We start from the raw sequence: 25,106 nt of genomic DNA on the forward strand, positions 1-25,106 counted from the left end.
GGTTAACATTACCAGGATGATACAACCTGAAGAAAACTTGGAGTAAGGGTAATAACTAGGTGAACTTGATTCCTATCATGGGCATGGGATGCTCTGAGAGCTTCTAACACAGATAAGGAGATGAATTAATACATGATAGTGACTAACACTGGAAAGACAACTAAAAAATAATTTTCATACCATAGTAAGCTTAGTCTTTATTGCCCCACAGATTTTTTTTTTTTTAACTTTTAAAAAATCTGATTTAAAGCTGATTTAACACAGAAAAGTTAGACAGCAGAGGAAGGATAAGCAAAAATGATCTATCACACAGAGGAAATCATAGTTTAAAAAAGTATTATATTTTGGCTGATTCATGTCAATGTATGACAAAACCTACTGCAATGTTGTGAAGTAATTAGCCTCCAACTAATAAAAATAAAAGAAAAAAATTTAAAAAAATTTTTTAAAAAGTATTATATTTTCTTCCAGTGTTTCTTCTTACATATTTTTAAACAAAATTGAATTCATACGATTTTGTACCATACTTTATTGACAAAGGATATGAACTTTGGCCCTCAGAATATTTTGCTAAATTTTTGTCTATAAAAGTTGTATTATCTTATACTTAAATAAAATTAAAATGTATTAGATAGTGCAACACCCCTACTAGCATGGATACTGGTATTATCTGACCTTTTTTATTTAATAAGAAGAATGATATCACAGTGTTTTAATTAGAACTGTTTTGTCTTCTAGTGATGTTGAAGATTCTATCAGCATGATCTAAAGCACAGTAATATTTCAAAAGACTTTACTTCAAGATCTTTAAATCTAGGTGTTCTTCCAAGAAGACAATCTTTACCTAATATTGCAGAACCTATTAATGTATTACATCACAAATGGAAATATTTTAAATCATTTTAGTATATGCTAATTGTGTTTAATAGACTATTTTAAATAATGCTGACTAGAACAAACTTTAAGAAAATCTAGAGAACACTTTACACAATTTTAAAAGGATTTAAGCCCTCAATTCTGATATATGATAAATATGTAACAAGTAATAATTTCCTTTTTTAACCAACAATAGCTAATTTGAAAATGCAATTCAAAGATAGTTTATGAAGAAAAACAAAGTTATAAAATACCGGACTATAAAAGTTAAGGACTAGAAATAGTCCTTACAAAAATATGAATAACTCATACAAAGAAAATTATAAACTTATTTAGAACAGGAAATTTTACAAGAAAAAAAGATGTGCCTTGGATGCCATGTTCCTGAATGACAAAACATTATATCAAATATGTAAATTATATAGAAATTGCTTTTAAATTTCAATCAAAATCCTAACATAATCTCTTTAGAAACTTGATCTAATGTGTTGGCACACAACTTGGCAAAAAATAAAAAGGCAAGAATAGATGCGAGAATTTTTATAAGCAAAGTGCTACTAAGCATAATATTAAGTTATTACCATAAAATTAGCATGGCACTCATAGATGTATAACACTAGATCAAAATAAGTTACATAAAAAATGCATTTGATATAATTAAGGGTTTAAAGTACTGTATCGTGTGTGTACTCACTCAGTTGTGTCCGACTCTTTGTGACTCTGTGACCAGTTTCCTCTGTGCATGGGATTTCCCAGGCAAGAATACTAGAATAGGTTGCCATTTTCTTTTCTAGAGGATCTTTCTGTCCCAGGGATTGAACCCATGTCTTGCACCTCCTACCTTACTTAGCAGGCGGATTCTTTACCTGGGAAACCTAAAGTATTGTGTAAACATCTACTTAATCTGATAAGGGAGATTAGCATGATAGATTTGGTCAGTCCTCCCTCATATAGTTAGAGCTTCCCTTGTAGTTCAGTCGGTAAAGAATCCACCTGCAATGCAGGAGACCCTGGATCAATTCCTGGATTGGGAAAATCCCATGGAGAAGGAAATAGTAACAGACTCCAGTATTCTTGCATGGAGAATCCCATAAACAGGGGAGCCTGACAGGCTACAGTTCATGGGTTCGCAAGAGTTGGACAGGACTTAACGACTAAACACCACCACCCTCAGATGCAGATCATTAAATCAGAGACAAGGAAACTATCATCTGTGGGCCAAATCTAGCCTGAATTCTAATTTTCCAAATGAAATTTTATTTGAATGTAATCTTGTACTTTCATTTTCCTATTGTCCATGAACGCATTTCCTGCTACACTTACAGAGTTTAGTTGCAAAAGGGACCCACGTAATTTACAAAAGCAAAAGTGTTGAAGAGTCCTCATATGTTCATTAGACATCTATGTTTATTAGAAATTTATTTATCACCTTTAAAAAATGCAATATAAATTCCTGCATAATATTTTTCAAATATTAGGAAATATTTGGCCTCTATTCACTTAAAAAGTTCTCAGTACATGTTTAAAAATGCTAAAGAATTTTAAAATGTTAAAGAATCAACACTTCCAATAAAGGAAACCGTGTGTTTTGTAGCACAAATTAAAATTTAGATAAAATGAATGTGTTGTAAAGTGCTAAATTTTTCTAATGTCAGTTATATTTTGAAGTAAGGTTTCTGCTAATGCCCTTGTAGGGAATAAAGGATTTCATAAATGAAAAGCATTATCATTATAAGAGCTGGATACAGATAAAATACAAGAAAATTTTAAAATAATTTTAAAACAAGAAAATTATTTTTACTTTCATGATTATGAGCTTATATGTTACCATTTGTATTGAAAACTAAAATCCTAGCTTTTCAATTATTGCACTCACACCTGGTAAGCTGTATTTGTTGTAATGAAGATAGTTTTTAATTTAGCCTAAAAGTACATCAACAGATAAAACAAATCATATTTTTGCTTCAGCTAAATTGAAATGCTTCAATGTATTTGAAGAAATATATTATTTTAATCCAAGCATATTGTAGGCCATAAACATTAATGAATTTTACTCTGTGAAATATAAATAAATGACACTTAACCATGCATTAGTGTGAACATCTACAAGCAAAAACAAGTTAATTCATTATACATAGAATATAACCTTTAAATATTTTTAAGTGTTCCTGATTGCAAATAAGCATGTACTATCTCGTTAAAAATAAATGAGTCCATTAGAATTCGCTTAGATGTATAATTTCCATAAGAAGTATGCTATCTATAAAGTATAAAATGCCACCAATAAAGTGTTATGAGAACATATGTAAAATATACTTTGCAATTACCAAATGAACTATGTTAACTTTATTTAAATCTGCAAGGAAATTTATAGTTTGGCATAAGCACACTTACTAAAGAGAGTACCAAAAAGTGCTACTCGTTCAAAAATAATTACATGGTTCCAGTTCTTTGCAATTAATTACAAAAGCAATTATATGCAAGGACAGGGTAACATATGCTATCTGGAAGCAAAGCATTTGGTACTCACAGATACAGATGGGTATGTTTGCAGACCATTGGTTATTCTCTTGACAAACAATGGATTTCTCTCCAATTAATTCAAATCCAAACTGGCATTCGAACCTTAAAACATCACGGTTAGAAAATCCATCACCTTCCCTAATTCCATATAAGGGTGTACCAGGATCACCACAACTTTCTTTTTCAATTTCTGTAACAATAGATGATATGTCAGATTTCAAGGGTTTCAGGCAAACGATATCCATATAGTCAATTTAGAGACATACACTCTAAATTTAGAGACATACACTCAGGATATTTCAGAACAAAAGATGAAAATGTTCTCCCAGTCTTAATCTTTTGCTACGGTTATGATGTAATTATCTTTAGGGAAGACTTAGTGTTTTTCTCTCATTTTGAAGACAGGGAATCAGAGGTCTTCAGAGCTAATGTGGTTGTTCCTAACAGAACAATTATGAACAATACCCAGATTTTCTGTCTATACTATATACATATAGTACACATATTTACATACATATGTATTTCCCCCAAATTTCAAAAACTTTTCTTATTTTTGTAACCTGTACATGATACAGGAAATTGTTAGATTGAAACTAGAACACAGGGTAACATCCTCTGCCTCTGTGCTCCTAGAACAATCAGTGAATTCCTTCCACACAGTATCTGCCACTCTCCCTAGTACTTGTTGGTTGAATTACCTTCCCCAACTAGACCCCTTGAAAAGCTCCTTAGAGCAGAGGTCAATTTAGTATTCCAAATTATCCTTATACATTTCTCAACAAATGTTTTTTGGGTGAATTCAATTGAAGGAGTTTGAAAGAAAAAATTATCTTCAGAGCACATTAAAACACCCTTTCAACATGTGCTCAAGGAAACTTCAAATATCTGGGAACTTCATTGTGGAGTTACCAGGCCAATTGTAGATTATTGTGGTGATTGTTTTGGTTTTTAAGTTACATGAGGTAACATTAACATAGCTATCCTCAAACAACCAAAAATTAACAGTTAAATTAAAATAAAACTTTGAGATAAAGTTATGATCTCTCTTGACACTCCAATGATCACACATTCCTGGTTCTTCTGTAATCAACCAGTACCAATTTGTCATGCATCTTTCCAGTTCTTTCCTCATGCTTTTACAATTATACACATACACACACACACACATAAAATACATATTATTATAAGCATCTGTATTTGCATAAATGTAAAAATCCTCTTCACAAAATCTATGTAGTATTGCTTTGTATAAGTATTGTAACTTATATTGCAGTACACTCTCAGCATATTCTATAGCATGTTGCTTTTTAATCAAACAATAATTTTGAAGATGTTTTGGAATGCCCTTGTATCCTTAGCAGAAAACATAGATAGTTATTGTGATTTCTTTAATCCACTGGATTTGATTTGATATTTATTTCTTTCTGGGTCATAGTGACATTCATTGGTCCTTTGGTCTAAATTTTTTGTTGTGCTGTTTCTGTATAGACTTCATATTGAAGAAAGATTAGCAATTTTCCAGCATTCATTAGTCTTTTAGGCTAGGTTGTATAACAAGAAAATGATACCTGAGTGTTAGAATTTGCCAAAAAAAAAAAAAAAAAAAAAAAGCTGACTGAGTCTGGCATAATTTTGAGGTAGATATCTGACTACTGTTTCAATATCTTCTAAGGTGATTTTCCTATTAAAAAAAATTGGGGGAGAATTTAGCAACATAAAATCACACACACACACACACATATATATATAATATATATATAATATATATATAATATATATATATATGTTAGAGAAGTGAAATTTTCCAAAATTTCCAAGTTGATAGTTTAGCAGGGATAGAATTGTGTTATATAATCTTTAAATATATCTTTATAAATATAAATCATAAATTTTCTTACTCCTAATGCAAGTTGTGATTAGTCTTCCAGTTTTCTTTTCTTCATATTTACAAAACATTGTCAAATTTACTAGTCTACTCAAAGTTCAACTCTTTTGCATTATTTTGCTATTCTTTCTCCACCTTCTTAAGCTTAAATTTTAGGATTTGTTTCTATATTAGTTTATTTCCAGCCTTTCTTGTTTCCTTAAAAATATTGCTTTTTAGTCTATAAATTTTCTTCAGAGTACTGCTTTTGTATTTAGAGATTTTGTTGTTGCTGTTGTTGTTCACTTCTAAATAGTTTATAGTTTCCATCTTTATTTCCTCTTTAAATCATAAATAGTTTCAAAGTGCTTTAAAATGTATGGGTCTAGGCTATCATTTTGTTGCTGATTTGTAGTGCTATTGCTTTAATCATCAGTATAAGTATACCCAGCTCTCACAGTGGGTAAATCAGTAAAACATATTCAATTCAATTTGATATATTTGTCAAATTGAAATAACTTATGTCCTTAATTATCTTTTGTCCACCCTCTCTGACAGTTTTTTAAATAACTGTTAAAATTCCAAATGAAGTATGAATTTTTCCAGGTTTCTTTGTAGCTCAATCAAGCTCACTTACATAGTTCACATCACATTGAGTCATTCAACTTATTCAGCAAATATCTGAGGACCTTTGATGTGCTAGATTCTCTTTCAGGTACTATGTGGGATAGATCAATGAATAAGCAGACAGTAATTCCTGCTTTTTAATAGTGTATATTCCACTGGAAGTTCACAAATAATAATGAATAAAAGTCTTATTTTAGAAGGTGATATGTGCTATGGTGGTGGTGCACTTTTATTTATATTTAAAATGTTGCAATTTCTTGAATGTTTAATGATTTATTACTTTTTATTGTTTCATAACCTATTATTTTTTTTCATCGACATGATCTCCCCTTAATTTTCATATGGATATCTAGTATAGTTGTTTCAATTTAAAAAAAAATGTTTTTTTATCTGTTTCCTTGGATATAAGCAGAAGTCTGCTTCAAGTGTAGCAGACTAAAGTTTCTTCTGAAGTAGCATATTTGAAAACGTATTTGATGAATCATAATGGTTGTCAAGCCTACGATGACAAGTTCAGGGGGCAATTATTTGAAGGGAAGAAGAAAACTGCTGATTTTGAACGAGTAGTCAAGTAAGTGCTTTTATTGGTTTGCTTCTGTAAACTTCAGGCTTATTTCTTCTAATGTCAGAATCATGTCACATTTCTAGGTATAAATTATCTCTGGTGATCCACAGTGAAGTCCACTTTTATGATCTTTACCCTGAGTTGGGGACCCCTCCCTCTTGATAACTACATTTGCCTTCCATTTTATATCTGGGTACTTGACTCTGGAGCCAAAATATTTTCTTCTGTAGCAATTACTCAGTTTCTCAAGATTGCCAGTGGCCTATTCTCTGGAGGTTTCTGGTCCCAATGAATGATGGCTTCTTAGGCAGAAGGTATAACAATAGCAGCCCATAGAGGCACTGGTTTATGAAATTCTCAGCTTGTCTCTATATTCCATATATATACATATATATATATTCATATGCTTATTTATATTTATGGGTCTCAGAAATCCCCTATAGCCTTACAATAATTTAGATGTTCTCTTCTTAAGCAACAGATTTTTTTTTATATGTTTTCTATCATCTTTGGGCTAGCAATGAGAATAGGTGCTTACTCTACTATATTATATTAAAACTATTTTTTTCTTTGCTCCATTAAAACAATATTCTTTAAATCAATAATATACTTTCAAATGAAGATATAATATTGAAGTTGCAATATTCTCTTAGACTGAGAAACAACATGCAATAAGAAAAATAACCATATACCCCCTGATAGCTCAGTTCATAAAGAATCTGCCTGTAATGCAGGAGACCCTGGTTCAATTTCCAGGTCAGGAAGATCCACTGGAGAAGGGATAGGCTACCCACTCCAGTACTCTGGCCTGGAGGATTCCATGGACTGTATAGTCCATTGAGTTCCAAAGAATTGGACAAGACTGAGTGACTTTCACTTTCTTTCACTTATTTTTGAGATTATTTTCTATCGAGGCAAGGTTAATAAATAATATCTGAATAAATAATTTATACACAACAGATGAATGTTATAATAGAGTTTGGCACAAAAATCAGTTTTTAATAATAGTAACTACCATTTATTTTACATAGAAATTGTACTGACATTATGATAAAACCTTTTTAAAATATTTAATCCTCATTACAAAAATATAAGGGAACTATTATCACTTCTACTTACTGATAAAAAAAAAAATCAGAGAAGTTAAGTAATGCTCAGAGAATATTTTTGTCTCCCCCTAACTTCATATGGTGAAACATAATCCCTGATGTGATGAAATTTTGAGGTGGAGTCTTTGGAAGGTGATAAGGTCATGAGGGTGGAACCTTCATAAATGGCATTTCAGCAATTATAAAAGAGGAACTCACAAAGGTCCCTTACCTATCTAGCCATGTGAGGACACAGGGAAAAAAACAGCCATCTGTGAACCAGGAAATGGGCTCTTATTAAACACTGAATTTCCCAGGACCTTGATCTTGGACTTAGTATTCATACTTGTTTATAAGTCACCCAGTCTATAGTATTTTTTCTTATAACAGTCAAAACAGATAAGAAATAGATATTAACTTGCCCAGTTTCACAAATCAATAGCAGAGTTTAGGTCTGTCTGAATCTATAGCCATGATCCCCAAGCTATTGCAAAGAAATTTTCATTCTCTAATTATCCATTGATGAAACGTTTGTTTAGTTTCTAATATATATCAAAAATAAGACTAGGCACTAGGAATATAAAGACAAATAAGATGTAGTTTATGTCCTTAAATGAGGGCAAAAGGAGGTACAGCAAAGGTCCCTTGAATTGGAGGTTGACAAATAGGTAAGAGTTTCACAGCAGAGGTGAGCCTGAAACTATCTTAGAGCTATTTTACTACATGAACTGGGGAAGAATAAGGAAGAAAAGGTTTCCTAGGTGTAAAAAGAAGAGAAGTATTAGAAAAGAAAAGGTCTTTTCTCTTTCTTTAGATGTGGTGACTTGGTATTAGGAGCCTGAGTTCTTTCAAGATATTATAAGAGAATGTTGTTGTTTAGTCGCCATGTCATGCCCAACATTTTTGCTATCCCATGGACTGTAGCCCGCCAGGTTCCTCTGTCCATGGGATTCTCCAGGCAAGAAAACTGGAGTGGGTTGCCATGGCTCGTAAACAACAGAAATTTGTTTCTCATGGTTCTGAAAGTTGAAAAGTCCAAGGTCAAGGTGTCAATAGATTTGGTATCTGGACAGGGTTCATTTTCCAGATTCACCAATGTCTGTCTTTTTGCTATGTCCTCACATGGTAGAAGGGGCTAGGGAATTCCTAGTGTACTAATTCCATTTATCAGGGACGCACTCTCATCACTTAGTCACCTCCTAAAGGCCCTACGTACAAATATCATCACATTGGGGATTAGGTTTCAACAGGTGAATTTTAGAAGCACAAATATTCATCCTATAGCAGAGACAGTGATAATGGCAACAAGAATTGAGGAGATAGTGAGGTCAAGTAAGTGATAATGGGGCTAGAGGCCACACAAGTAGAAGCAAGGCCAAGGAAGCAGCCAGTAAAGTTGTAAGATCAGGTATATATGAGGGGACTGTGCAAATCATAAATGTATTGACGATAAGGATAGCTAGACTTCTCACTATCCAGAAGGGGATGTAGAAAATTGGAAGGCTACAAAGAATTCTGAGTGGCTGAACTAAAATTGGAGAAACTGATGTTAATTCATGTTTAAAATATACATATATATACACAGATAGAGATGAATGTGCCTGTATTATGTCAAACATCACACATATGCACATGTGTGCATGCACAGATATTGTCCCATCCACTGAGAGTCCTAAAAACAATAAGTACTTATAGCAACAAGGACACGAGTGCTCACATCCTGGTGTCTGAATACCATTCTTCACTAAAGGGAATCAGGAAAATGCTTCCAACAGTGGTCAAGGAAACATAAAGGACAAAACAGGAACACCTTGGGTAAAAAGAAATGCTTAAAGAATGATGGGGACATTGAAAAGACATGCAGGCCAGCCTGAAGGAACTACACTGGCCATTCTATGGCAGCCTAATCAATTGTGTCAGTCCCCTATAGGTTTGAGGCATGGAGCAACCATTGGTATAGTCACCTTTATTTTGTCTATTGCAGCAGAATTGTAGTAGCTCCAGGATCCAGATTTGATCCTACAAAATTTCCAGAAACTTGATCTTTCTCAATATCTTCTCTAAGGTGCTACAGTGCCACCTGTAACTGTGGACAATTTAATGTCTGAGGGATGAACTTTGACTACCAAGAAAAAAGATGGGAAGGAGACCAGAAGAAATACTGCTCATTCGCCTTCTCCCAAAACAGGTGGTTTGAAACCACAGCTGGTCCATGAGGCCCACATGGCCAATACACTGTGTTTTCCTTGAGGCTGTGGCTACTCAGTAACTTACTACCTTATATTTGATCCCCCTACTTCCCCATTATATCTCTTTTTCCCCTTCATTTTTGCTGTCTTGGAATTATACTCTGCCCTCCCCACATAAAGTTTTAGTCTATAAGCTTCATCAGAGCCTTTGTTTTCTAGGGAATCAAAGCTAAGATGGGGCTTCCCAGGTGGTGCTAGTGGTAAAGAACCCACCTGCCAATGCAGGAGGCATAAGATAGAAGATCCCCTGGAGGAGGGTATGGCAACCCACTCAAGTATCCTTGCCTGAAGAATCCCATGGACAGAGGAACCTGGTGGGCTACCATCCGTAGAATTGCACAAAATCAGACACTACTGAAGTGACGTAGCACACATGTATGCAAAGCTTTGATAAGTAACTTAAAACTGGCAAACAGTCAGTAAACAAAGTGAGGGATTAGGCTATCTAAAGGTCCCAGGAAGGTAAGATCATCAGTTCCCATTATTGAGAGATTATACTTTGACAGGAGATTTGCTAAATACTTACCTGCTTTAACTCATGTATCACTTATTATAACACTGAGAGGAAGACCCTATTTATTCCACTTTAATGGGTGAAAAAACAAGGTTCTGAGAAGCTGACCAAGGTCAGATATGTAGAAACAGTTCAAGTGAGTTTCTACTCAACATCAACCTGGCTCCAATGACCACGTGCTGCCATCGTTTAATACTGCTTGAGAGAAAGCTTGGAGACAGTACTGTTAGCCAGGCACTGGAATAATGAAGGAAAGAAAATTGCTTCCAGTATTGGAACAGAAACAAAAAATAGTAACATTAATTTTTAGAGAGGTTCTTGTCTTGAATATTTCAACACACCAAACCACCTTTATGGCACCAGGATAATTTTTAAACTATCCATATCTCTTCAAATTCTGTACTATGGAAGTCCTCGTGTTTTAAACCTTTCCTGTCTCTTCCTTTTGGTCTGCAACCATTTTCCTACTAACTACCTAAGTGTCAGGCATGTCAAGACATTTTCACATCAACATGCTCTTAGGCAAGATGACTCAGCCGGAAGGAAGAAACATCCCGGTAAATAACACCTGGGGAAATTCCTGTGATCTTTTAAGGTCTAACTATATCTCTTTCACAAAGATTGACCCCAGTTTGTAACTCTAGTCACTTGCTCCTTTCTTTGAATTTCTATAGGCCAACATCCATTGGATCAAAGAAAAAGCTAGAGAATTCCAGAAAACAAAACAAAACAACAACAACAAAAACATCTATCTCTGCTTCATTGACTATGTTAAAGTCATTGATTCTGTGGATCACAATAAACTGTAGAAAATTTTTAAAGAGATGGGAATACCAGACCACCTTACCTGTCTCCCCAGAAACCTATATTCAGGTCAAGAAGCAACAGTTAGAACCAGACAAGGAACAACAGACTGTTTCAATATTGTGAAAGGAGTACGTCAAGGCTGTATATTGTCAGCCTGCTTATTTAATTTTTATGCAGAGTACATCATGAGAAACGCTGGGCTGGATGAAGCACAAGCTGGAATCAAGATTGCCGGGAGAAATATCAGTAACCTCAGATATGCAGATGACACCAGCCTTATGGCAGAAGAGGAACTAAAGAGACTATTGATGAACATGAAAGAGGTCAGTGAAAAAACTGGCTTAAAACTCACATTCAACAAACAAAGATCATGGCATCAGGTCCCATCACTTCATGGCAAACAGATGAGAACAATGGGAACAGTGAGAGACATTATTTTCTTGGGCTCCAAAATCATTGTAGATGGCCAGCTGACTCATTACAAAAGATACTGATGCTGGGAAAGATCGAAGGCAGGAGGAGAAGGGAACAACAGAAGACAAGATGGTTGGATGGCATCACTGATACAATGGACATGAGTTTGAGCAAGCTCTGGGTGATGGTGAAGGACAGGGAAATCTGGCATGCTGCAGTCCATGGGGTTGCAAAGAGCTGGACATGACTGAGAGCCTGAACAACAACACGCCTTAGGGATACTTACATCAATCCTTGTATTTTACTGTAATTATTTACTCATTTGTCTCTTCCCATGATATTTTATTCATAACTTTGCATTTCAAGTGTCTATATACATAGTGATGACAAACATTCATGTATCATTTATGTTAGGCAAAGTTCTAAGCATTTGCTACATTTAATTTGACACAACCCTATGCAGACCCAATGAGGTAAGTAACTTGCCTAGAGTCACACACATTTTAAATAGTAAATCTATGATTTGAACCCAGGTGGTATGGTTCCACGATATGCATTCTGAAGCATTATGCTTTTTCTCAGAGACTAAAGGTCAAGAATGGTTGTGGAATATATAAAGAAAGAAGGAAGGTAATAAAAAATTAGCATATAAAAGTATGTGGTCCATTCAGTAAACCATATAAGCAATTAAATTCTCATAGTTATAGGGACCTATACATACAGGAAGTCACAGAATGACACATTACTGTTGTGACTTTGGAATAATTTAAACTTTATAGTTGTATTATTATACAAAATTTGTGCTGAATATTTTGTTTACCTCTCAAGAACCATTATTACCCTTTTCTGCCCTGAGTCTTGCCTCTGTAGGGTGAGATTAAAGGCTGACCCACATGGACCCAAGACAGATATGCTCCTATACCAGTCGACTTTCTGTGTGTGTAATAAGTGGTCAGACCACGGGCATGAGAAGGGTGAGAAGGTTGGGCAGTAGGGGTATTTTCCCCCCATCTTCTCTGCCTGATCACCATGGGATAACTCTGCTCCTGTACTGAAAACCACACTTTCGTCATGCTCCCCTCTCCCCACAGTGATCCTCAGTGCTATGATTATCATTCTGAAAGGTGATAATAGCTCCCCATTGTCAAAGCCATGGATACTGTATAACCTCTTGGTTTTAAGCTCCACCCATACATAACCAGTGAGAAAGTGTCATTTGTTACCTGCACTGTCCCTAATTTATAGAATACAGCTTACACTGAAATCTCAATGCAACACAAAAATAATTTAGTTTGCATCATACTGATTCTTGATTTTATTATCTTATGACACTTTGTTTCTTAGAATATAAAGTGGGGTTGAGATTTCTATAACAAGTGTCTCCTCCACTGGGAGTCAACTAAACACTGTGCATCATTCACAAATAAGTTTGGAAGGAAGGAACAAAATAAGTATCCATTCCCAGAGTAAGAGGTAGGCACCCGTGGAGTAGCACCTGATTCTCCTCTTTTTCTTCCCTGCTGTGGAGGCAAAGGAATCAGAAGCTGGAGAAGTGTTTAAATAAATGAGGATGAGAGGTCAGATGAAATATAAGCAGAGCACGTGGGAAGGCTCTCCTGTAGTGAGTTGAGAAAAAAATAGGAAACACAGGTTTAAATGACAGTGGTTGAAATTTGTAGAGCAGGAATCTTTCAATACCTTGTTTTAGTAATCAAGAAACTTTGATCCTTGATGCCTAAAGTAATAAACTCTAATTTTAAATTCAATCAGATTTCCAGCCAAAAACTAACATCTGGCCTTAAAGTGACATGGAAATTCTCATTGATCAATCTCTGACCTGACAACAGTTGACACTGTAATTCAAATATTTCACAGAGGAACTGTGTAGGTTAAAAGAAAGTGATCTGTAAAACTTGCAGTTTTGCTGATTCTTAATGTTAAGAACCCTCTTGGGAATCTCATTACCTTAGCAACAGGCTTACAGAGGTCGTGAAATACAGAATCATGCGGCTGAAAAAGACCTTGTGAGTTAAACTCTGTTTCACCCTCAAGGATTTCAGACAAATGAGACCAAAATTTAAGCATATTTTGAGAAGGAAAGCTATAGCTCCCACACAAAGTAATGAAGGACATATTTGCAATAATAAATGTGTAAAGTATCTTATCACAATGGTGAAAACACTGACATTGAAAAGCTTCAGATTTGATGTGATTATTTAATTAAAAAAAATTCAGAATGCTGCTCTAAGAAAAGACACCTGGAGTTTAGCATTTTGCATAGGACTGGTATAGAAGAACATCTTGCAGCCAGTAAGTAATTAAATAATACATTGTTTTGATATACCATATAGCAAATAGAGATACTCATTTAAAACACAAAATTACTCAATTCTTAATCATATTTCACCTTAAAAATTATTGAACACCTTAATATGCTTAATAGAATTAGGAACTCTGTGATAAAAAAAAACCAGAAGAATTGATGCTTTTGAACTTCGGTGTTGGAGAAGACTCTTGAGAGTCCCTTGGACTGCAAGGAGATCCAAATAGTCCATCCTAAAGGAGATCAATCCTGGGTGTTCACTGGAAGGACAGATGTTGAAGCGGAAACTCCAATATTTTGGCCACCTGATGCGAAGAGCTGACTCATTGGAAAAGACCCTGATGCTGGGAAAGATCGAAGGCAGGAGGAGAAAGGGACGACAGAGGATGAGATGGTTGGATGGCATCACCGACTCAATGGACATGGATTTGGGTAGATTCCGGCAGTTGGTGATATACAGAGAGGCCTAGCATGCTGCGGTTCACGGGGTCGCAAAGAGTCAGACACGACTGAGCGACTGAAGTGAACTGAACTAATAAAAAAACAATCTTATTTGATTCTAAATATGATGCTATTTGACATTTCATTAATTTGGAGATATTTTTATAGTTGTATTGATGATTTCTGATTGTTTCCAAGGCAAACCATTCAACATCAGAGTAATCCAAGTCTGTGCCCCAACAACTAATGCCAAAGAAACTAAAGTTGAATGGTTCTATGAAGACCTACAAGACCTTCTAGAACTCACAGCAAAAATGATGTCCTTTTCATCACATGGGAATGGGATGCTAAAGTAGGAAGTCAAGAGACACCTGGACTGAAACAGGCAAGTTTGGCCTTGGAATACAAAATGAAGCAGGGCAAAGGGTAACAGAGTTTTCCCAAGAGAACGCACTGGTCATAGCCAAGAATCTCTTCCAACAACACAAGAGATGACTCTACACATGGACATCACCAGATGGTCAATACCTAAATCAAACTAATTATAATCTTTGCAGTCACAGATGGAAAAGCTCTTTACAGTCAGCAAAAACAAGACCAGGAGCTGACTGTCACTCAGATCATGAACTCCTTATTACCAAATTCAGACTTAAATTGAAGAAAGTAGGGAAAACCACTAGGCCATTCATATGTGACCTTATGATTATACAGCAGAAGTGACAAACAGATTCAAGGGATTGATCTGATAGACAGCCTGAATAACTATGAATGGCGGTTTGTGATAATGTACAGGAGGTGATGATCAAAACATCCTTAATAACAAATGCAAAAAGGCAAAACGGCTGTCTGAGGAGGTCTCACAAATAGCTGAGAAAAGAACAGAACTGAAAGGCCAAGGAGAAAAAGAAAGATATACTCATCTGAATGCAGAGTTCCAAAGAATAGCAAGGAGAAATAAGAAAGTCTTCCTAAGTGAACAATGCAAAGAAATAGAGGAAAACAATAGAATGGGAAAGACTAGAGATACCTGTCAAATCCTAAAAGATGATGCTGTGAAAGTGCTGCACTCAATATGCCAGCAAATTTGGAAAACTCAGCAGTAGCCACAGGACTGGAAAACGTCAATTTTCATTCCAATTCCAAAGAAAGGAAATGCCAAAGAATGTTCAAATTACCGCAAATTGCACTCAGATCAGCACTAGTAAAGTAATGCTCAAAATTCTCCAAGCCAGGCTTCAACAATCCGTGAACCGTGAATGTCCAGATGTTCAAGCTGGATTTAGAAAAGACAGAGGAACCAGAGATCAAATTGCCAACATCTGCTGGATCATTGAAAAAGCAAGAGAGTTCCAGAAAAACAACTATTTCTGCTTTATTGATTATGACAAAGCATTTGACTATCTGGATCACAACAAACTGTGAAAATTTCTTCAAGAGATGGGAATACCAGACCACTTTATCTGTCTCCTGAAAAACCTGTATGCAGGTCAAGAAGCAACAGTTAGAACTGGACACGGAAAAACAGACTGTCTCAATATTGGGAAAGGAGTACATGAAGGCTGCATATTGTCACCCTGCTTATTTAACTTACATGCAGAGTACATCATGTGAAATGCCTGGCTGGATGAAGCACAGCTGGACTCAATATACTGGGAGAAACATCAGTAACCTCAGATATGCAGATGACACCAGCCTTATGGCAGAAAGTGAAGAGGAACTAAAGAGCCTCTTGATGAAAGTGAAAGAGGAGAGTGAAAAAGTTGGCTTAAAGCTCAACATTCAGAAAACTAAGATCATGGCATCTGGTCCCATTACTTCATGCCAAATAGATCGGAAAACAGTGGAAACAGTGAGAAACTTTATTATTATTTTTTCTTTTTGCGGGGGGAGGCTCCAACATTACTGCAGATGGTAACTGCAGTCATAAAATTGAAAGACACTTGCTCCTTGCAAAGAAAGCTATGATAACCCAAGTAAACATATTAAAAAGCAGAGATATGACTTTGCCAACAAAAGTCTGTCTAGTCAAGGCTTTGGTTTTTCCAGTAGTCATGTATGGATGCAAGAGTTTGACCGTAATGAAGGCTGAGCACTGAAGAACTGATGCTTTTGAACTGTGGTGTTGGAGAAGACTTGAGAGTCCCTTGGAGTGCAAGGAAATCAAATCAGTCAATCCTAAAGGAAATCAGTCCTGACTATGCATTAGAAAGACTGATGCTGAAGCTCCAATAATTTGTCCACCTGATGTAAGGAGCTGACTCATTACAAAAGACACTGATGCTGGGAAAGATTGAAGGCAGGAGTAGAAGTGGACAACAGAGGATGAGATTGTTGAATGGCATCACTGACTCAATGGACTTGAGTTTGAGCAAGCTCCAGGAGATGGTGAAGGACAGGGAAGACTGGCATGCTGCAGTCCATGGGGTCACAAAATGTTGGACATGACTGAGCAACTGAACAACAACATTGATGCATTTACGGCAAACCATTTATAAATTATCATCTCTATGCCCAGGTCTCCAATTCGGAGGATAATTGAAGGGTATAGTTAATGTTACATATACAAACAATAAGTTTCCAAGCCTTCACAGTTACCATGGTATGAATGCATTCCCTCAAAATTCAAAGATGATGACATTATGTGGGGACTTTCAGAGGTGGTTAGGTCAATGAAGTCATAGTCCTCATAAATAGGATTAGTGTTCTTAGGAGAGAAGCCCCAGAGTGACCCTTTCCCCCTCCACTATGTGAGGAGGACACAACAAGGCCCCAATTATGAACCAGGAAAAAAATTCTCAGGTTGACCACACTGGTGCCTTGATTTTAGACTTTCAGCTTCTAGGACTGACAAATAAATTTCTGCTGTTAATAAACCATGCCATCTCTGACATCTGTGGTTTTTTGTTGTAGCAAATCATCCCAAGGCATTTCCCAAGGCAATAAGAAAACTAAGACAATAGGTACAGAACCTACAAACTTGGATTATAATATTTTACTCCTACACTCTCTTTATTCATCAGATTTTTTTTTTTTTTTTTTTTCTGGCCATGGACTCCCTGGGGTTTTGTGTTAAGACTCTAACTAACAATTATAACTCTACCATCTTTCTCTCTCTCAGATGAACTTGTTGGAATATAAGAGAGTGAGACTAAGGTTATTTTTCAAAAATGAACAAGTATTCTCTCCTTTAATTAAAGAGAAATAAGTAAAATTTTAAAACTTGAAAGAAATAAAGGAAAATACATTTTAAAAAATTAAAAAGAAAATAATACAATAGAACAACTTCAAATCCAGAAGGAACATTAATAATGCTTAACCCAATAATTCCCTAGTATAAACATTTGATTGTACAAAACAGTTTAATGAGACAAGGTAGAAATCAATTAAAGCAAATAAAAATAATTCTTGATGTTTCTGATGATAATGAAGAAACTTAGTTCAGGGAATCTAAAGGCTAGTCTTACTAACTTAGCATAAGCAATTAATTTCAGTTCCATTTTTAACTAAGGATCCACCGTGTACTAAGAACTGTGCCAGGAACTAGGGCCACAAAAAGGTGTATACCATTTCCTGGCCCTAAAAAAAAAAAAAAAAAAAAAGTATATAAGAACTGCCAAATAAGTAAATTCAGTACACACACACACACACATATGTATACATATACAAATTCCTTGACACATATTTTTAAGAAAAAAAAATGAACTATGCTCTGGTCAGCACCTATTCAAGAAAATGTAAAACATACATATTTTAAAACTCCAAGATGATCTGAGAATTGAACTGCATTTCCTATATATTTAAAGATAAACTGTAAAGTGACAAGTAAACCCTTCTTCCTGATTTGCCCTGTGGTATTATCCTTAAATTTTGACTTATGCTTATACTTGAGGATCCTTCAAAAGACCTCCTTAGCATCTGCCTTAAATTTGTAACCAAGTACAGGACCTGTGACAAAAGGGCAATGAGGAAGGCTGACTGAGATGAGGAAACCCAGGGATAGACTCAAGGGCATTTTTACTGTAAACATCTCAAATGTGTGTCATTATTAATTTTGTCAGTTGCAGCGACCTCACTCATTCATACATTCACTCTTTCATTTGTACATTCAATCCTCCATTAGTATGTTCATTCAAGCAAAATGTCTTAAAACTATATTATACTTTAAATCCTGGGGATGCTGGGAATGACAATCTAGTAACTTCCTACCAGGAAAAGACTATGCATGCCTGTTAAGTCACTTTTATGAGAAATAATTTAGTTGTAGAATAAGGTATATGCAAAACATGAGAAGAAAATGAATAATTTTGTTTAGGAAAATTATTGAATTCTCCTAAATTTTGAAATTGAAAGTCAAAATGATCCTATAAACTGAAACATGAAGTAAACTTGGGCAGATCTTAGGGAATACGTGTGATTGAGGTTGGGGTATAGGGTATATGGTATTAAAGTTTGGGACATTTCAAGTAGAGGAAACAGATTGATGAAAGGATAATAGTGTGAAACATCACATTTGGAAAAATTCAAGTAACTCACCATGGCTGGCGTTAGGGTACAAGAAGGGTAAGATAAGAGATGAGGATGGGGAGATATGGGGTGCCCTGCGTGAAGGCCTTCATACTGTGAAGGGTCTCTGATTTTATGCAAGCAGAGGTAAACCACTGATAAGCATTTTGATGATGGACACCCCAAATATACTCTACCGATAGCAAACACACTAATGTTTTGTGAAATAATCTAAATATGCTGTAGAGTCAATTAAAGAGACGTGACCTTACTCCTTGAGGGACTTAAAGTTTAATACTGGAGCACAAAAATGGAAGTGCCAGGAAGCATTCCTTTTTAATAAGAAGACTCAGTATAGCATTGTTCACTTCAACTTCACTTAACCTGTTTATTCCTTAAATTTTTTTTTAAGTACCTTGAATAAAAGACCAAAGTGAAATATAGATTTTTGTCTAAATCTCTGTAGCTACCTGGTTAAAAGAGTTTGCAAGCAGTGATAGATCAATATTTTTTGAACTATAATAGCAATCAAAGTAAATGGATCTTTCTTTTGAAAGTACCATAACTGTTAGCAGCCTAAGAACAGTATTCAAAATCTAAACATTCTTGCTCTTACTGTATCTACCATATGGTTAAAGGACTTACTTTGAGATTTATCTATAAAGCAAGTAAGAAGAATCAACCACTCGTTATTATAAAAGACAGAACTGAGAAAATCCAGAGTGCAATAAATGAGCAGACTATGCCTTTTATTTTTTTTAAATAACAATATTGATATAGTATTAGCCCTTTATGGAATTAAGTCATGGGACTATCCACATAAGCTCTCTCAGTCAAAAAATAGCCAATTTCTTCATATAATTTGAGTCTCTGAGGCTACTGTGATAATCACTTCTCCATTGTCTTTATCTTTCAAGTTCTAGGGGTTCTAGTTTCTGGGGAGGGCCCTATACTCATCATGTATATTTTAATTTGAATGTGAATTATCATGTAACTACTTACAAGTTATCTTCATCTTAACTCATCTCAAGTAGTTAGATGAATGATTATAATTTTTAAAGATTATTAAAAAGTCAGGTGTTCAGATTTATTCATTAACAGCTCAGTATGCACAAGTCATGATATCTAGGGCTGTAAAAGTTTATAAAATTGAATAAAGTGTCGATTTTGTGAATAAGGACAGAAAATTTACTAAGTATATAATATGGATACAAATATATAATTTAATATAAGACAATATGTGAAAATTCTGCTTCTATTTATACAAGGTGTTTTATATTCAGAAACTAAGGAGTGGAAAGATTATTTTCAGGTTGGGAGTGGGTGAGTATAGGGATGATCAGAGAAGACTGTTTCAAAGATGTTGAATTTTATATGATGCCTAATGAATGAAAAGGACATTTATTAATGGAAATTAGCAAATACATTACAGAAGGATAGAAGGGTATATCAAGGTTTGAACAAGGAAAAACTTTACCAGATCTGAGTGAAAAAGTAGCTTATAGCCAGACAGTACACAACTTTTTATATCTGTTAAGAAGAATTGATAGTGTGAGAATGGAGATGGATAAAGATTTTTGGAGTAGAAGTAACAGTTAAGAGTAACCTGAAGTCCATGAAAAGAGAAAATACAAGTGAAAAATCTGGAGCTATATATTGGAATAATTCAAGCAATGCAAAGACTATTTGAGTTGTGACCAAAACAGAGGTGAAAAATATCAGTAAATGACATATGACAAGCCATGGAAATTATTTGAAGTGGGGGGTGCAGAAAGAAGATAACAAGTTATAAATGAAGATAAGAAATATTTTCCAAAGCATGAGTTCCTTGGATTAAGAGGGATTGTGGAATAAAAGGAAGGCTTAATCCCCAAAATAGTTTATGATATATTTTGAACGCATGCGTGCTAAGTCACTTCAGTCGTGTCTGACTCTTTGCAACCCTATGCACTGTAGTCCTCCAGGCTCCTCTGCCCATGGAATTCTCCAGGCAGGAGTACTGAAGTGGGTTGTCGTGTACTCCTCCAGGGGATCTTCCTGACCCAAGTATTAAACCCACATCTGTTGCCTCTTCCTGTACTGGCAGGAAGGTTCCTTACCACTAGTGCCACCTGGAAAGCCTGTGATATACTTTGTTATTGTGGTTGTCCAGTTGCTCAGTCATGTCTCACTTTTTTAGACCCCATGGACCGCAGCATGCCAGGCTTCCCTGTCCTTCACATGTCCCAGAGCTTGCTCATACTCATGTTCTTTGAGTCAATGATGCCATCCAGCCATCTCATTCTCTGTTGTGCCCTTCTGCCTTCTAAATTTCCCAGCATCAGGGTCTTTTCTAATGAGTGGGCTCTTCAAATCAGGAGCTGAATTGGAGCTTCAGCTTCAGCATCAGTACTTCTAATGAATATTCAGAATTGATTTACTTTAGGATTGACTGATCTGATCTTCTTGCAGTCCAAGGACTCTCAAGAGTCTTCTCCAACACCACACTTCAAAAGCATCAGTTCTTCAGTGTTCAACCTTCTATATGATCCAACTCTCTCATCCATATGTAACTACTGGAAAAACCACAACTTTACTGTATGAATCTTTGTTGACAAAGTAATGTCTCTGCTTTTTAATATGTTGTCTTAGTTTGTCATAGCTTTTCTTCCAAGGAGCAAGGATTTTTCTCTTAAATTTCATGGCTGCAGTTACCAATTGCAGTGAGTTTGGAGCCCAAGTAAAGAAAATCTGTCACTGTTTCCATTGTTTCTCCATTTATTTGCCATGAAGTAATAGGACCAGATGCCATGCTCTTCATTTTTTGAATGTTGAGTTTTAAGGCAGCTTTTTCACTCTCTTCTTTCACCTTCATCAAGAGGCTCTTTAGTTCTTCCTCACTTTCTGCCATAAGGGTGGTGTCATTTGCATATTTGAGATTATTTGATTCCAGCAATCTTGATTCCACCTTGTATTTCATCCAGGTCAGCATTTCCCATGATGCACACTGCATCAAGTTAAATAAGCAGGTTGACAATATACAACCTTGATGTACTCCTTTCCCAATTTGGAACCAGTCCACTGTTCCATATCTGGTTCTAACTGTTGCTTCTTGACCTGCATACAAGTTTCTCAGGAGGCAGGTAAGGTGGTCTGGTATTCCTATTTCAGGGAGAAATTTCCAGTCTGTTGTGATCCACACAGTCAAAGGCTTTGGTGTAGTCAATGAAGCAGAAGCAGATGTTTTTCTGGAATTCTCTTTCTTCTATGATCCAACAGATGTTGGCAATTTGATCTCTGGTTCCTCTGCTTTTTCTAAATCCCACTTGAACATCTGGAAGTTCTCTGTTCCTATAATTTTGAAGCTTAGCTTGGGGAATTTTGAGCATTACTTTAGAGAATGTTAAATTAATTTAGGCAGTACTGGCTTCCCTGATGGCTCAGACAGTAAAGAATCTGCCTGCAATGTGGGAGACCTGTGTTCGTTACCTGGGTAGGGAAGATCCCCTGGAGAAGCGAAGGGCAGCCCACTCTACAATTCTTGCCTGGAGAATTCCATGGACAGAGGAGCCTGGCAAACACAGGTCATGGATCACAAAGAGTTGGATGCAACTAACCCTTTTACAAATGAACTTTTCAATCCTTTAATGTATTAATTTCCATTGTGTAAGTTTTTAAGGGGTATGTAGTATATGGATGTGAGTTATTATTTTCTTTTAATCCAAAAGGTTGAACACACATGGAAAATGGCCAGACTATATATGGCCATAGAATCTGATCCACATAAGAAGTCCAGGGAGTCAGACTACAATCTCAGCAGCAATCAGTCAAGAAGAGTTAGATTCAGTCAGTGACAGTCAAATTCTCTAATATCTGTTCTCACCTCCAACTCAGAATCAATCAGAGACAGCCCAAAATGCTGCTCAGAAGAAATCAGATAAGATGTTCTGCTTCTAGCTAGCACAACAGTAGGTTTCCCATCTCAAAAATTTCCATCAGAGTGTAAGTGGAAGCCTAGCTTGCTTCCTTTTTTCCTTCTTTCCTTCCTCCCTCCCTCCGTCCCATCTTCTTCCCTTCCCTACAGTTCCACTCATCCTTTCCTCCCTCTCTCTCATTCTCTTTCACTCTCACTGCAAAGGTTTCCTACTCCCCTCATTGCCTTAGAGTTCTGCTAAAACAAGCAATGGTCACTGACTCCCATGATACAGTACGTTCTCAATAAATGATCATTATTTGTTTTCACTTGGGTGGTATTATTTACCTATTTTCAACCACTCCAGTACACAGTTTATTTATACATACACACACATAGCAACACACACATGAAAATAATTACAAAATATTTTTCACAGAACAATGTGAAACTTCAAATGTGTACCACAAACTAGCTCAGATGGTAAAGAACCTGCCTGCTCTGCAGAAGACCCAGGTTTGATCCCTGGGTCTGGAAAATTCCCTGCAGAAGGAAATGGCAACCCACTCCAGTATTGTTGTCTGGAGAATTCCATGAACAGAAGAGCCTGGTGGGCTAAATTCCATGGGATCACAAAGAGTCAGACATGACTGAGCAACTAACATGCACAAAAATGTGTACTATAAGCAGCACCCTCTCATACTTTATATTCCATTCCATTCTATTTATTTAAGAAAATGCTGAACCTAACTCATCAAAATTATTTACTGGCCCACTAATTCAGTATGATTGCTATGTTGCAAAACAATATGATACAAATTTTCTAAAGTTTTTTTTACCCCAAAGTCATGTGTTCACAGAGTATCTCGTGCAACTTGTTTCCACAAATTACTAACCTTGGGGAAGTGCGTTTACATTTTGAATAGGAATTCCTAGAATAGGGATGTAGTTAACACATAAGAAAAAGCAGAATAAGACCTTGGTTTGTAAAGACAGGTGTTTAGTTCAACTTAATTTTGATTTGGAAATTATAGTTCACAGAAAAAAACAAACAAACAAATTACTGAAATGAAGAAAGGGAAGAGTTTTATAAAATTCTAATTTTCCTTCTAGATGCTTCTTTAAAATTTTACCTTCCTCTCAAAGCAATGATTTTGCTTTTATGCCCTACTATCTACTATTAAATTGGAAGTATGCATTGGGCAGAGCAAATATTAATAAAGAAAAGGTCCTTCTGAAAGGATAGTCTGAAGGCAGTTAAAAATTTAAAAGAGGCCCTCTCACCTTCCTTTATCTTAGAGCTTTCACTATAAAAAACTTAGAATTGCCAGTTCTGTCTGTCTTTCTCAAATGTGTATAAAACTTTCCAAATGCTACATAAGCCTCTCGTCAGTCTCAAAGTTTAGGGGTGCTTCCTCAAGAACCTCTAAGCCATCTCTTTTGAGATGCAATAACCAAGGAAGTGACGTGTGTGCTCAGTGGCTCAGTCCTGTCTGACTCTTTGCAACCTGTGGACTGCAGTCCACAAGGCTCCTCTGTCCATGGGATTTTCCAGGCAAGAATACTGGAGTGGGCTGTCATTTCCTACAAACGGGATCTTCCCCACCCAGGGATCTAAACAACATTTCTTTGTATTTCCTGCATTGACAAGCACAATCAGAGAAGACAGCACCCTATCTCCTTTTCTGTGGGGAGGTGGAAACCTAATTTCAGTGAGGATCTCACTTCAAGTTGCAAAACTACTCCCTGTCATAATGATATGAGAGTTTTATTTTTCCTTTGAATAAAGCCAATTAGCTAACATGGATAGTCACTCCAATTATATTTTGAGTAGAGCCGTCTTTAGGTGAATTTATGAAGAATTATGTGTGGTAAATGGTACTGTCCAGTTGATTTACCTAAGGACTATTTATCATTTACCTTTAGAACATGTATGAACAGATTATATCTGATTGACTATATGAAAGCATAAAACATCTTTCTGTATCTGCAGTCTCTTTCATGGATTGTCTATGATACACATTAGATCCTGGCTTAATGCTTATTAAACAATAGAAGTTTTCTTTACCTACTGATTTTGTGGAAAGGATTTTTGGTTAGCAGGAGATTTTGTTTCTAATTTTATTTTCCCAACAACAGCCACATACAGAATTATACTTTTATCCTTAGTGGAAAGGATTTATATTTTTAAAGGTTTTATTTTGTTTTTGTTTTAAGGTGTGGAGCTGAAAGAATTTGATGTTGAAGAAATACAAAGATAATTAGAGAAATATACAGTGGAATAACTGTAAAGGATGCAAGCCTAAATAATCCCTTACTTCATGAGCTTTCTTACATTATACAACACATGTATATAATATGGCTTCTTGCTTAGAGTGGCTGTAGTAGGGTTCCTTATGCTATGATAAGCCATAAATTCT

General features: G+C 35.7%; 1 protein-coding gene across 3 annotated transcripts in view; it reads right to left on the reverse strand.

Moving 5' to 3' along the window:
* CSMD3 (CUB and Sushi multiple domains 3) overlaps positions 1–25,106 on the reverse strand; it is a 1,308,014-nt gene that overhangs the window by 468,901 nt on the left and 814,007 nt on the right. For all 3 annotated transcript variants that reach the window (XM_065902671.1, XM_065902670.1, XM_065902669.1), the window contains one exon: positions 3,407–3,589. In XM_065902671.1, coding sequence (XP_065758743.1) covers positions 3,407–3,589 — 183 coding nt within the window. The remainder of the gene's footprint in view (positions 1–3,406; positions 3,590–25,106) is intronic.

This window comes from Muntiacus reevesi, chromosome 12 (assembly GCF_963930625.1).
Source record: "Muntiacus reevesi chromosome 12, mMunRee1.1, whole genome shotgun sequence".
Taxonomy (NCBI): domain Eukaryota; kingdom Metazoa; phylum Chordata; class Mammalia; order Artiodactyla; family Cervidae; genus Muntiacus; species Muntiacus reevesi.